The sequence below is a fragment of the Drosophila nasuta genome, chromosome 2L (genome assembly GCF_023558535.2).
Source record: "Drosophila nasuta strain 15112-1781.00 chromosome 2L, ASM2355853v1, whole genome shotgun sequence".
Classification (NCBI taxonomy): domain Eukaryota; kingdom Metazoa; phylum Arthropoda; class Insecta; order Diptera; family Drosophilidae; genus Drosophila; species Drosophila nasuta.
The window spans coordinates 24,959,208-24,973,688 of NC_083455.1; the positions used below are offsets into that span (position 1 = coordinate 24,959,208).

The 14,481-nt window shown below is 35.3% G+C and overlaps 1 protein-coding gene and 1 long non-coding RNA gene across 2 annotated transcripts; both read left to right on the forward strand.

Annotated features, from left to right (window-relative positions):
• The first annotated feature begins 1,967 nt into the window (after positions 1 to 1,967).
• On the forward strand, positions 1,968 to 2,656 carry LOC132794962 (uncharacterized). The gene is made up of 2 exons (XR_009633396.1): positions 1,968 to 2,270; positions 2,325 to 2,656. It is a non-coding gene; the product is annotated as an uncharacterized LOC132794962 (long non-coding RNA).
• Positions 2,657 to 6,848: 4,192 nt separating this feature from the next.
• On the forward strand, positions 6,849 to 7,894 carry LOC132791327 (protein phosphatase inhibitor 2-like). The gene has a single exon (XM_060800199.1). The coding sequence runs from the start codon at positions 6,984 to 6,986 to the stop codon at positions 7,752 to 7,754; it is 771 nt and encodes a 256-aa protein (XP_060656182.1). The 5' UTR covers positions 6,849 to 6,983; the 3' UTR covers positions 7,755 to 7,894.
• Positions 7,895 to 14,481: the final 6,587 nt, after the last annotated feature.

Here is a 14,481-nt window from a genome sequence, read left to right on the forward strand (position 1 = left end):
CGGCCACACTTGTTATCTAAAATTCCAATTTCTTTCTTTATTATTTAAATATACGGTGGCACATTTGTTTATCTCTAAAACCAATTCAGCAATAATATTTTTATAGGAATTACTTGATGTTCTGCACTCTGTTTCCTGCATTCACATTCTTACTCTGTGCTCAGTTCTTGTGCCGATTCGGTTATTCAATAATTTAATTGCCGTTCTTGCAGCACCTTGTGGAAACTTTCTATTGCCACATCCTGTGCGACGGCGGGTTGCCATAAATCATTGTTAACTTTACTACTATTGCCTGCACTATTTTTTTTTTATCTTTTTGCGTTTATTTGTGAGCCTAGAGCTGCTGTCGCTTGGCTGTCAGTTTTGAAGGCCAACACGCGCATATCGACCACAGAGAGTTGGCCACAAAGCGACCAGCAAAAAAAAAACAAGGTAGAAGAGAACTCCCACGGCCACACAGACAATTGATGGGCGCGGGGGGGCGTGGCATTTATATTGCAGCGATGACTACAAATTGGTCGCATTTTGCCGAGCTGAGAATGTGAATGTGTGTGATTGTGAACCTGGGAAGCTGAAGCCAGCGACGTTAAGCGATGAGTCAGCCGCCGGCTGGCATAATTTTTTCCTTGAAATACCATTTTTTTGTTTTGGTATATATACATTTTTTTTTTGTTGCTTTGGCGTTGTCTTCATTCGCTGCAATTTGAGTTTTAGTTTTTGTGTTTGCTGCATTTGACATTTTGTGACTTTTGCTGCCGCGCGCGTAATTTATGTGAGTTTTGCACTGTGAAGTTTGCTTTGGCTTCGAGGGCACTACACAGAGAGAGAGAGAGAGAGAGAGGCAGAGAGGGGGACAATAGAGAACAGAGGAGGCAACTTTAACAACGAGTGACATTATGTGAAAAGACTGTTGCAGAGTGCAGACAATAACAACAACAAATGGCCAAACTTGCCGCATAAGTTTGTTGTCATTCTCAGTCTCAAACTCTCCTCCTCATCTTCTTCCTCTTCCTCATGCTGCTGCTGTCCCACATAAGTGGGTAAGTACTCGTAAGTAAGTAAGTAGTTTGTCCGCATCCGGTTGCTCTTTCTCTCTCTCTCTCTCTCTCTCTTTCTCTCTTTCTAGCTCTGTCTTAAGTTTTTGTTTATTTGTTTGTTTGTTGTCAGTCGCGAATGTTCGTCGTCTGTCTGTATGTGTGTGTGTGTGTGTGTGTGTGTGTGTTGGCCTCATATGACTTGGCTTGTTATTCATATTCATTAGCACTCCATTGTGTGCCATGAATTTGCAATAGGACTCCAAATTATGCCACCAATTAAATGCATACAAAATGCACAAATACGTGCAGCTGCGTGCCAGCGAAGAACTAAAGCGAATGGTGACCAATAAATCAAATTGTTGGTGAGAAATTATCGGCGATCTTTAGGGGATTTTCATATATATTTTGGAAGAATATTTTCAAATGTAAAATATCATCTTGGTCTTCAAAAAAATCGAATATATTTTGGAAGAATATTTTAGAATATAAAATATCATCTTATCTAACATAAATCTAACATAAACTTAAGGAATTTTGTTTAATACTTTACAAAATTATATTAAAAGTTAAATAAAAAATCAGTCTTAAAAAGTCAACCTTCAGAACTTAAGGAATTTTCAAATATTTGTTAAAAGAATATATTGAATAGTAAAATATAAAGTCTGCCTAGAATACAAATTTAAGATGAATCTTCAAAGATTATATTGGAATATAAAATATCAAGTCAGCCTAGTAAAAGTGAATATCGAATACTTAAGAATATTTTGGAATGTAAAATATCATCTTAGTATAAAATAAATCATGCTGCAAACTTAGGGAATTTTATTTATATTTTACAAAATTATATTAAAAGTTTAAATATCAATTCAGTCTTAAAAAGTCAACCTTCAGAACTTAAAAAGTTGCAAATATACATATGTTAAAAGATTATATTGAATAGTAAAATATAAAGTCTGCCTGAAATACAAACATAAGATATTTTCAAATGAATCTTCAAAGATTATATTGGAAAGTAAAAAATCAAGTCAGCTTAGAAAAAGTGAATATCGAAAAATTAGCTGATTTTCCAAAGCTTATATTAAAAACTAGAACATCAACACAGCCAAGAAAAACTCTTCAAATCATGTCAGCTTAGCCTTTGGCCTCTCCCTAAACATTTTATTCTTACTTTTGTACCCCAACTAGTAACATCTAAATTTATTTTTGTAGTCTCAAATTGTGTTTGAGTTTCGGGTAAGAAAATAGCAAAATATCTCTTCATAAAATATAAAATAGTTCCTTGAGTAGAGCATTCTAGTGTGTCAATCATGTGCTGTGGACCTTGCGGTGGCTGCTGTGGACCATGTGGACCTTGCTGTGGTGGCGGGGGCTGCTACGGTCCTAATGTCTGTGGACCGTGTGGTGCAACGGGACCTTGCTTCGGCTGCTGCGGTGGTCCTTGTTGTGGACCCTGCGGTGGCTGTTGCAGTAGCTGTGGCCCTTCTTGCTAATGGCTTACTGTGAGAGGCATGCAACTGGTTTAGCATTGAATGAATGAACTGAATGTAAAACGACGATTTGAGACGTAAATTTATTTATTGGTAGAAAAAATAAATGAACATCATGTAAGAATAGAAAAAGTGTTTTATTCAGAAGAGAGCAAATATTTTCAACCAAGAATATTTATTTATATATGTTTATATGTTTAAGTTCTAAGTTACTAGAATATGGTAAATAGAATTTGCTTTTAGGAAAAAATAATTATAGCCGCTACCTATACGAATTGGCTGATAATCTGGTATATTTTAGTACTTTATAATATTTAATATTTTGAATGTAGTCCTATGTCTATATACCAAATATAATCTTTAATATATTTTAATATTTTTGTGGTATATTTTAAATATCGATTTTTTGGTTTCATTGAGAATGGGAAGCGAGTATCTCGCGTTCACGACTTCGAGATAATATACCACAAAAATACTGAAATATACCAAAAGTTTTATTTACATCTTTTCAAATTGTTGGTTTTAAACTATCTAATGGAGTAGATTTTGTATTCTGTGATAGTTTTAGTATGCCTATATACGAAATATTGATTTTGGTATTATTTGATATATTTGGTATTTTTTTTAACAATAATGCTTGCTTTTGCATCCTAAATTGCAAACCTAAATTGTACGAAAAAGTTGTAATGAAAATTAACAAAATTCTAAAGTTGGGCTTAATCGACATTTCTCTTAATTATTAGTTTCATTATTGCTGCTGATCAATAAAAAATTAAAATTATTTTAATGTGAAAATTTATATGAAACAACAATTCAAATTTCTTTGTCAGCTTAAATAGTTTTTTCTGTTTGTTTACGATGACGGATTTAAACAATTTTGTTGGTCTAATGACATTTTAATGATTAAACTAAACTGATGTTTACACACTTTTAATTAAATTTCTATTTAGCCGCAAGTAATAACCACAACAACCTTATTAAAACTGACAAAATAGAATTATTTTTTGGCATATTTATAGAGTCAAGCAGCGAGCGATGCTTTTCTGCTAGCTTTTCACTCGCAAACAGATTTCCAAATACTCTTATTATCAAGATCGTATAAGTGGGAGAGATAGAGAGAAGATGAAGCAAGTCATGTTGCTGTTTTGTGCTGTGCGATGAAGTTGCTTGTTTTTGTCATCGAGTTGCAAACATTGCGATAAAGCTAAAATCCTCAACTTTGACTATAAGTCCTATGTGTGTGTGTGTGTGTGCATCAGGTTGTCATGAAGGGATAACAGTCACCCAACCACAAAGCGGGAGTGCTGCCAACTCTATTTAACTGTTTGCCAAGCTGTCAAGCGCTAGCTAACTGCCACAGTGCCACACACACACGCCCACACACACATACAGGAAAGAGGGAAAGTTGGGAATGGGATTTTTTCGGGTGGAGTTTTGTTGGGCTTGTAGTGGTCCTTGTCCCGGTTTGCAGGAGAGCGTACAGAGTGTAAAAGCCAAAAAGGAAACGCGCTACATTTGCGCTCAACGTGTGTGTGTGTGTGTGTTTGCCTTTAGCCGAGGCAACGTTTTACGCTTCGATTGCACTGCGAAGCCAAAGCCGAGGACGAGAGCCACCTGAAAGACAAACGGAGGCGGAGGAGAGAAACTGCTCTGAGCTTGGCCACAACTCACACACATGTGATACAGATGTTGTTATTGCTGCTACTGTTGCAGAAATGCGCATCCACAACACATCCACACACACAGTCACATATTTTAATCTAGCTGCAGAAAAATGTATACGAAACACCCACATACACACAGAAAGAGAGACGGCATCAAGTATACGCGCTGTGGTAGCGAAATTAAATTTTAAATATTTATAAAGCTGGCGCCCAATAAAAGGAATTTGCAATTGGCCTGATTGGCTTTTAATCGCAGCAGACAGTTTTTAATAAATATGCATAACGAGAGACACGCGAAGACTCAGTGAGCACACAGAGAACACAGAGAGCGATAGCGAGAGAAGATTGTTGGATAGTGGCAGGTTGATTGCAATGAAATTGCAGCCGGGCAACACACAAAAGCCGGACACGCCCTAAAGCCTCAACAGCTAATATCAATAACGTCGACTCGTCGTTGTGGGAGGGAGGAAGGGAAACAGGGTTGAAAAGATAGCGAACATCTTGCGGATACTTGCAACGGATGCAGCATTGTGTTGCGTAAAAATTGCGGAAAAGCCAAAATCAAGTGAAATTTATGATTGCCATAAAGTTGCGTGAATATGTGAGTGTGTGTGGCAAACAGTTCCTGAACGGATGCGCAACTACATCGAGCTTGGCTACGATGAAAAGCTGTTACTTATGCACGTGGAGTGCACATTGTTGCAATTGATGCTGCGCCCCCTTTTTTTTGACTAGGCTAGTCGATCGTCTAGCCTTCTGTACATAAGAAATGCAATCGGGCAAACTGCAATTTCGTAAATCGAACAAAACTGTTAGCCTGCAGGATGCAAAGCTGCATTTTGGGATGCTTTCTCTGCATGCTGCATTTCTGTACTCTCTGCATAAAGCAAGCAATCAAAGTGCTGCACAGCTTCATCCCCATCATCATCGTCATCATCGTCATCATCGTTGTTGAGCTTGTCGCATTGGCTGAGCTGATAAGCAAAGCTCGTAATATGCACAGAGAGAGTGCCTGAGTTCCGGCCTCGGCAACGCAGTCTTGTTTATTTGCTAGCAAAATTGTGAAATAATGTGCTGCAATCAATTCGCAATACAACTCAACTCAACTCAACTCAACTCGATTCCCTCAACTGTGCCAGACACATTCTGCGTTCTGCAGCGCTAAATATATATGTGAGCACTCGAGTGTGTTTTGAAAGCGGCAACTGCCACATTGCTGTGGCATGTTGTGATGAATATGTTTACATCAATAACACAAAACTCGGGTCAATATTGCAGCGTTGCATTTGCTGCACCAACTGCCGCTGATGAACACGTCAAAATGAGTTTACTTTGTGGTTTGATAGCAGCCATTGCAGCAGCCATTGACTCGCTGTTGATGTCAAGCACAGCACAGCGCACAACAAGGATTTGTCTAGCTACCTATTTCTCATTCCTCATTGCTCATTCCTCACTCCTCCTTCTCTCGACTCACTCCTTTTCTCGCTCTGCTCACCAAATAGAGCGATAAAAGTCCTCGAAATTTCTGAAGTAGTCTCCCGGAAGAGCACTTTGTGGCAGTGCTACAATTGTGCTACAAATCTGGTTTTGGCTTTTTATCTACACAGTCATAAAGTGGCATCTTAATTAGCTGCTTGTCTTACTTCAACTGTTTTACTCCTTCTCCTCCTCGTTCTGCTCTCCAAATGTTTCGCTTTCGCCACGCTCTTTGATTAGCTTCACAATGAGGCAGCTAATAAATTGATAAAGATTATTTAAATGACACTTAAGTTGGAGTACTAAAATTACAATAAAACGCCGATTCAGCTTTGATGGATATATTTATTTTACAAATTTCAAATTTGCTTAGCAAAAGTTAATTTTTATGTTGAATGAGAAAACGCATTGCAATTTAATTTCGGATATATTTTTATTTAGATGATTATAGCCTTAAAAATCTTTAATTAAGAAATACATTTCTGGCAATTCGGCTTCTTAAATTTATTAATTAATGGAGTGTTGAATATAAACATAATATAATATAATTTACCTAGAAAGTTATTATAAAAGGTAGAAAAAGGCATCTTCGACCATATAAATATATATTCTTAATCATAATCAAGATCCTAGACCTATTTATCCTCTATGGTATATTTTGAATACGTCAAATATGTCAAATTAATATACTAAATATAGCCTTCGGTATTATGTATATTTTTTGAATATTTATTTGGTATAATTCGAATATAACAAATCAAAATACTAAATACAGCCTTTGTATTTAGTATTTTTCCGAATTTTAATTTGGAATTTAGTATATTTTGAATACATCAAATAAGTCAAATTAATATACTAAATATAGCCTTCGCTATTAGGCATATTTTTGGAATACTGATTTAGTATATTTCGAATAAATTAGATCAATATACTAAATTCAGCCTTTGTTATTTAGTATTTTTCAGTATATTGATTTGGTATATTTTGAATATGTATAATCTTTTATGCATTTTCAGTATTTTTTAGTATAATAAATTGGTATATTTTAAAATAAATCTCTCAGAAGAGCACACTCGATTGTATTTTGATTATTTAAAAAACATTTTGACATCAATTGATAAATATTTCCTAAGGTAAAGTAACCATTGACTCAGCTGTCGTTGGATGGCTATGAAGAGCGAGGCAATTTAAATAGACTCAATTCAGCTGATGATCGGAAAGTGTTTTAAAAATTGTAACGCACAGAACAAAATAAAATAAGTCAAACAATTCCCTAACTCTGCATTAGATTTTCGCGTGGTTAGAACAAAGAATATAGAATGGATCCCAACGAAGTGAAGGGCATAATGAAAGTAAAGGGAGTGCCCAGCAATATGCTGAAGACGGCCAAGTTCGATGAGCTGAACGTGTTGGCCACCTTCCATCCGGCCAACAAGGACTACGGCCATATGGTCATCGATGAGCCGAAGACACCGTTTGTGTTTGAAAGTGATTTGCCACACGATTTGGATACCGAAACATTGATGGAGAAGTTGCGCTTTGCTGCACAATCGGAGACGCCATCGTTTGGCATTGATGACGATTCGGATGATTCTTCCGATGACGAAGATTTCCCCGAGTCCCTCGATGAGAAAGTGCGACGTTTGGAGTTCGAGCGACGTCGCAAGTTGCACTACAAGGAATATTTGTCGGTGCCGTTGGCGCGTCGTCTGATTGCCGAAGAGTTTGGGGACAAGAGCAGCGTTGAACCAACGATTAACGATGAATCCTTTGAGCTAAAAGGCGAAAGCTGTTCACTCGAAGAGTGTTCGATGCCCAGTGAGGCAAGTGCTAGTGGCAGCACTCACACCGAGTTGACTTCAACATCGGAGCATACGAAAAGAGTGAGTGTGGATTATATACCGCCACCGGTTGAGATTGAGCCCGGGTTTCAGCCCGAACATCGTTGCTATCAGAAGTTGACGGCCCAAATGTATGATCCACGTGATACGATGACATCGATAAATCACTCGGTATCGGAAGCCGAGTCAACTGCCACCATTGATACGCAGGGCAAACGTTCCACAGTGGACAGGGCATCCCAAGCTTGAGAGAGAAAGAGAGAGAGATGAAGATTTAATTAGCATTTGTACAGAACATTGTACAACTATACAAATCGGTACTTTATGTTGATGTCTATTAAAATTTGTACGTTGCAAGTAAAAGCCAAGATCCGGAACTGTGTGTCTGCTGCTCTTGCTGCTTATGATTAGCCATCTTTAGTGCTTTGCTCTGACATTTTCCTGTCCAAGCTCATTTTGGCAATTGCATATTTAATTAAGACTTCACTTTGGCCAGTTTCCTGTTGCCTAAGGAATTTCTTGCTTGCTTGCGACTATCCTACACAAACTTTTGTTTAATAACTAATTTGAACATTTTGTTCTGGCTACAACGTAATTGAAAATTCCTTTTTGGTTTAACTTCCTATATCTCTTCTGTGTCTGTGTTATGGGCAGCCAAATGTGCAGTATAAATTAATTTTGATTTATTATTGCAGCCGCACCTCAGACTTTTGAGTTTGCCAACTAATTTCGTAGCATCGTTAACGTGTTTGTTCAGTTTATCAATGGCTTAAACGGCAATGGCAAAATGCCTTTCGTTTGTCATTTGCGATTTAAAATCATTGCGCATAATTCGAGCAACAGCACGAATTGCATTAAGATAACACTAATCTGTGTGGGCGAAAATTATTATTAAATTTCATTAGCTAAATAAATTAGCTCAAGCAGCGGCAATTAATATTAATGTTATGCCCAGAAAAACACTTAAAATGTGTGAGTGTGTGTGTGCTTGTGTGTTTGTGTGTGTAGACAGTCTGTCGCTTAAAATGATTCTGTTGTTTTTTCTGCCCACTTGTGCAATCGGCAGACAAAAGCGTTTAATGTGCAACATGTGCGAAATGAAATTTAAGTTGGCCCAATTTATAGCCTGGCCAGGAGCCAGAAGCAGCAACAGAAACCGAACAAGAAAGAAAGCAACAGTCGAGTGTGGATGACTGTAAGATACCCGCTCCCCTTTATTATTCTTAAAATATACCGAATTAATATACTGAAAATACTGAAAATATACTGGATGGTATATTTGGTATATCAGCGAACTGTTATATATCGATATACCATTAATAATATACGCTTCGGTATATTTATTATATAATATTATAAAAATACTAAAATATACCGAAAGCTATATTTGTTATATCCATATACTGTTACATTTAAAATATACCATGTTCTTAATCAAAGCAAGTAAGATTCTTAAAATATACCGAATTAATATACTAAAAAACTGAAAATATACTGAATGGTATATTTGGTATATCTATATAATGTTACAATAGAAAAATTCAAAAATATCGATGTACTGTTTTATTTCAAATATACCATATTGTTAATTAAAGCAACTAAGACAGGGAAGAACCGTTTTTATACTAAAATATACCGAAGGCTACATTTGATATATCAATATACTTTTACATTAAACACCATAGAGTACAGAATATACCAAATTGTTAACCAAAGCATATTAAAATATACCATTATAAAATGTACCGTTGGCTTATATGGTATATTGATATACTATTACATTTAAAAAATACCATAAAGTATAGAATATACCTTATGGTCAATTTAAATCGATTTCTTAAATAATTTCAACATTTGCTGGAGGCACAAATTTAAAATACCCTTCTGCTCTATGGCAGGTGGCAGTGGCAAGCAAAAGCCGCAGACACTGCCATCTTTATATCCGGCTCTAGCCATATCCTTCTTTCTCTCTCTGTCTCTCTCTCTGGCTCTCTTGGTCTGCCGACAATTGCCGTGTACATTTCATTAAGTGCATAAGCCGTCGCCTGTCAGCGTTGCGTGTGCTGCATTTTAAGCTGGCAAATTATTTTTAATACTATTTACAGGCACAAATGAAAATGCAAGCGTAAATAAAACAACGAACAACGACAGTCACGAACTTGCGCCCAGTTCAACTTGGTATAAAACTTAAAGCAAATGCTCCTCACCAAAGAAGTGGGCCAGGCCAAGAAGATGGCCAACTATAGTTTGGGGATTTGGAGCACACGCGCTTCGTTCGCTCGCGTCTCCATGACAAGTGCAGCTAAATATTTGCTAAAGCATTTTTTTTTTCGGTATTTACGACGGCATTTCGTGAGGCATGCGGCCACTTGGTCACAAGGGATTCTCTGTGCAGCTCCAAGGTGCAGCAGCTTCTACTATATTGCCCCTTGTTCCTCCCTCTTCCCCCTCTTTTGCCTTTGCTGCACGATTGGAGCGTGTGGAATGCGAAGCACATGGAAGACAGCGACAAATGCTTGTACACTCGCAGCTCTCTCCGTCTCTCGCTCTCTCTTTCGCGCACTCGGGCACATCAATTTTCATTTTGATAAATTATAAAATGGCCAAGACTGCCAGTTGCAGCTTAATGGATTGCCTCGTTCGCTAACTTAACCCAAAGGTGACATTAAAATGCATCGCAAATATTCTGCGATAGATTTGAAAAATGCGAGTTGGGAATGGAATTAAATAGAGGGAAGTTGGAATATTTTACATTAAATTATTTGGTCAATTTGGTATGAGTTTTGAATGATATATTTATTATTGAATTTGCCTATGAAATTCATTATGATTTCGTTAAGATAATCATTTAAAAATAGGTTGACGAGAAGGTAGAATTGAGAGAAGTATGAATTTATTATAATGTTTGTAAGATAATAATTTAAATAGTTTTCTCTCACATATTTAAAATTGTACTAAATGTTCTAATCTTCTATATAGTCTTCGTTCTAATAATAATTTATTATGATTTCTTTAAGACATTATTCAAGAAAATTTCTCTAAGACTTACATACATTATTGTGAATTTTAGGCGATAATATTATAGTTATTTTATAAAATATTTTCTGAATGGAAAACGTTTGAGCATCTATAAATAAAATCGACTCAAATTAAAGTCAATTTGCCATTATGAAGAAATTATTTTGATTATTTTGTGTTTTGGTTTATTATTAATTTGTCAGAAACATTTATTTATTTTATTTATCTAGTATTTTTTGCCTCTGGAAAAGATTGAGGTTTCATTTTAATGAGATATTACATTATTTTGATTTCTTTAAGATACAAAAATTATACAAAGAGTTTAGTAATATAATATAATATACAAATATTAGAACTTTCAATGAAAAACTGCAAAGTTTATTTTAGAACTTAGAGCAAACCATTGACATTTAAATTCCTTCATAAATTTAAAGAAGTTAGTTTTATACTATATATATAATTTATGTACATTTGCTAAACAACATTCAAAAGCTGATTTTCAACTCTAAATGAGTTAAAGTTGCAGATATTTAATGGGTTAATTAAATGCGTCAATGATGCGTTCCTTTAAGTTTGACTTTTGCTCATGAGAAGCAGAACTAATTCTCTAGTTAGTTGATTTAATAGAGTAGAGGAGAGTGAACCAAAGATAGATGAAATGAGAGAGATAGCGAGCAGCTTTTTCAGTCGAGAAAGAGAGAGAGAATGACATAGAGAGAGATGGAAGTGATTGTCGTCTGCAGCTTAAGCCTCATTAGAAAGCTGTGCACTTGTCGTTGCTGCTGCTGCAACTCCTCTGGACTTGACTCACTCCTCGTTGTTGTTGTTGCTTTGGTTGAGTTCTTGTTGCTTGTTGAGTGCATTGCTTAGCAGCTTAGTGGAAGCTGAGAGCATCATGTAAATTGCAGAACAAGTGACATTGTCTAATTAATTGACGTTACGCCATAGTGAGTCACACAGCACACAAATGAAGCTAATAAAGATTTGTGAGGAACGTGAGTTTGTTGATTTTTTGAAGTGCAACTACGAAACTATTGCACCTGGTCAAACAATGCATATATTTACTTGAATGTACTCACATTTGGGGGTAGGTCAGGCTTAACTCTTGAGCCTCTTAACGTATGCACGCGTGGCCAGGGGTCAGGGTCAAAGAGTTCGTCACCCCTTTATGACTCTGACACTTTCCCTTCGTTTTTTATTCTATGTTATTGCCTAAGTAAATATGTGGCCAGCACGCTTGCTGTGTTTATTTGTAATCAATTATCAGCTAGGAAACACCGACAGCTGTCTCAGTCTCTGTGACAAGTTTGGGTAACTTCACAGCTGCCTACGAAGAGAGCGAGAGAGCATAAATTTATGTGATATTCAGTACAGCAGAGCAAATAATTATGACACAACACGCAATTGTTTGCATAATTTATGCAAATTGTTTGCAATTTTTAAATGTTTGCATTCACTAGAGTCATAAATCTAATATATGTACGGCTAGACACTTCATAATCGATGCAAAATAATTTGCATAAAAAACAATATTATTTAGAGCGTCTAGTTTTAATTATTCTGCAATTATGCAATAATTAACAAAGTATATTATTATTATTATTAGTGTGCAATATAAACTTCAATTATGCTATTAATTGAATTGTTATTTTTATGAAAATTAGATGACAACAAAATTATAATTTAATAATTGTATTAATACCCTCTCCCCATAGAATGCTTTGTTAACATTATCTAAATGAAGTTTATGTAACAAGCCGAGGCGATTTTGCCGTCTGTCTGACGGGTCTTAGTTTCTTTGGTTGTATGTAGTATATTTGTATATGTAGTATATTTTGTTATCTGTGGTATATTTTAAATGTAGTACTACATCAACATACCAAATGTAGCTAGCGGCATATTTCAGTATTTTTCAGTATAGTTATTCAGTATATTTTAAGGATAACAGCGCATTCTGTATATCTTAGTATATATTTTGATATAACAAATCGGTATATTTTGAGAATAATACTTCACTGATTTGTCGATCATACATCAATATACCAAATATAACATTTGGTATATTTTCATATATCAATATACTAAATTTAACCTTTGGTATATTTTCATATATTAATATACTAAATATAACCTTTGGTATATTTTCATATATTAATATACTAAATATAACCTTTGGTATATTTTTGGTATTTTAATTCAGTATATTTTAAGTACCTCATTCTTTTACTGTTATTATAAGTGGGTATCGTATTATAATATAATTCATGAGCAAAGTAATCATTATTTTGCTTTTAATTTAGTTGGCTACTAAATTATATTTGTTTAACTATATCTTATCTATTTATTTTGCACACAACTTTTGCCCTGGCTTAACGAATAGAGCAAACTTGAGATTGTTTCATCCAAAAGCCTCTGAGTAGTCTGGCAAATCTGATTCTCTCGCGATTGTAGCTGGGGCGTAAATTATTTCCGCAGAATGCAGTCACGATTTATAACAAATGAAACAAAGTTTTGCCTTAAGTAAAGTTGCTTGTGTGGAAGCCTCGCTTGCTTTGCATCTTTATGCGCATATGTAAACACTTCCGGCTTGACTTGGACTCCACGCAAGCACAAGTGTAAAAAATCCATGGCTAAACTTGGCTTCACACACACACACACACGATGAGCGCAAAGTTTTGTGGCAAACTTTTGGGGAGCCAAAGTAACTAGTCGTACAATAGCGTTATAATTTTCAACTAAGGCCCCGAAAAACTTTCGCTTGATGGACTGAAAATTAAATAAGAAAAAGGCGCCAAAGCGAAAAGAGATTTTATGCACAGTGCTGTGTTGTGCCTTTGACATCGAGAGCATTGATCAAAAATTGAATCTACTATGTGCATACTTATGTTATACAGTTGTTTCCGTTTTTATTTTTCTATTTTTGGTGTTTTTTGTTGGTGTATCGTTTAAAAGCTAGACAAAGCTTTACATTCAACTGCTTTTGTTTTGATTGCTTGAATATTTCATAAAATGGCAAAAGCCCATGAAATGAAAGCCGATGGGACTAACGAAAAAACCTCTAGCCAAAAGTGTTTGCAGCAACAACAAATACTTTCGTTTTCCAATTTTCACATTATTTTATAGCATTTTGCTGATACACACATATACACAGATAGTGTGTTGTTCAACCTCTTTTTTTTAGTTTTTTTTGCTTTGTTGTGCATCCGATTTCTCAACATTGGATTTGGTAAATGTTGTGAAAGCCAGCTAACACACGTATAGTATTTGTTTACACAGCTCTCACTCTCTCACTCCGTTTAGTTTAGTTTTTAATCAAAATTCAAGGCAAAAAGCAAAATAAATATATTACACTTGCATGTACTATCTATACTATACTCTATAAAGTATAATAATATTAAATGGCTCAATGACAAAGGCCTCAACTGACCTCACAACAAAAGCCAACTGGCTAGCTGGTTGGCAAAATTCAATTTTTTTTTAAATTTTTTTGGTTTTCGGGAGGGTTGACTTTAAAATTTATGCGCGAAATGCAAAATAAATATGCTGTTATTTGTTTTTAGCTGCACCATAAATATTTTCATTGATTTTATGGCAAACGAATTTTAATTTTTACCTGTGCCAAAAACATTGACTACGATTTTCATATTTACCCAAAAAGTTCGGTTCGGAGTGCAAAATTTTGTTTTTAAATTTATTGCGCACAGCCCAAAAACAGTTGACACACTTTTTCCTCTTAAAGTGATTTAAGGCTAAATGTGAATTCGTGAAAAATTGGTTGCTAAAAATGTGAATGCAACTAGATGATGACCTGTGAAGCAATTTAGTAAAAGTTTTGTAAATATAAAAGAATATTTTGACTGTAGAAAAGGTTAGTAAAAAGAAAATTTATTTTACGTTTAATTTATGGTATATTTTGTATATAATGGTATATAGATATACCAATAATAATGTACGTTTC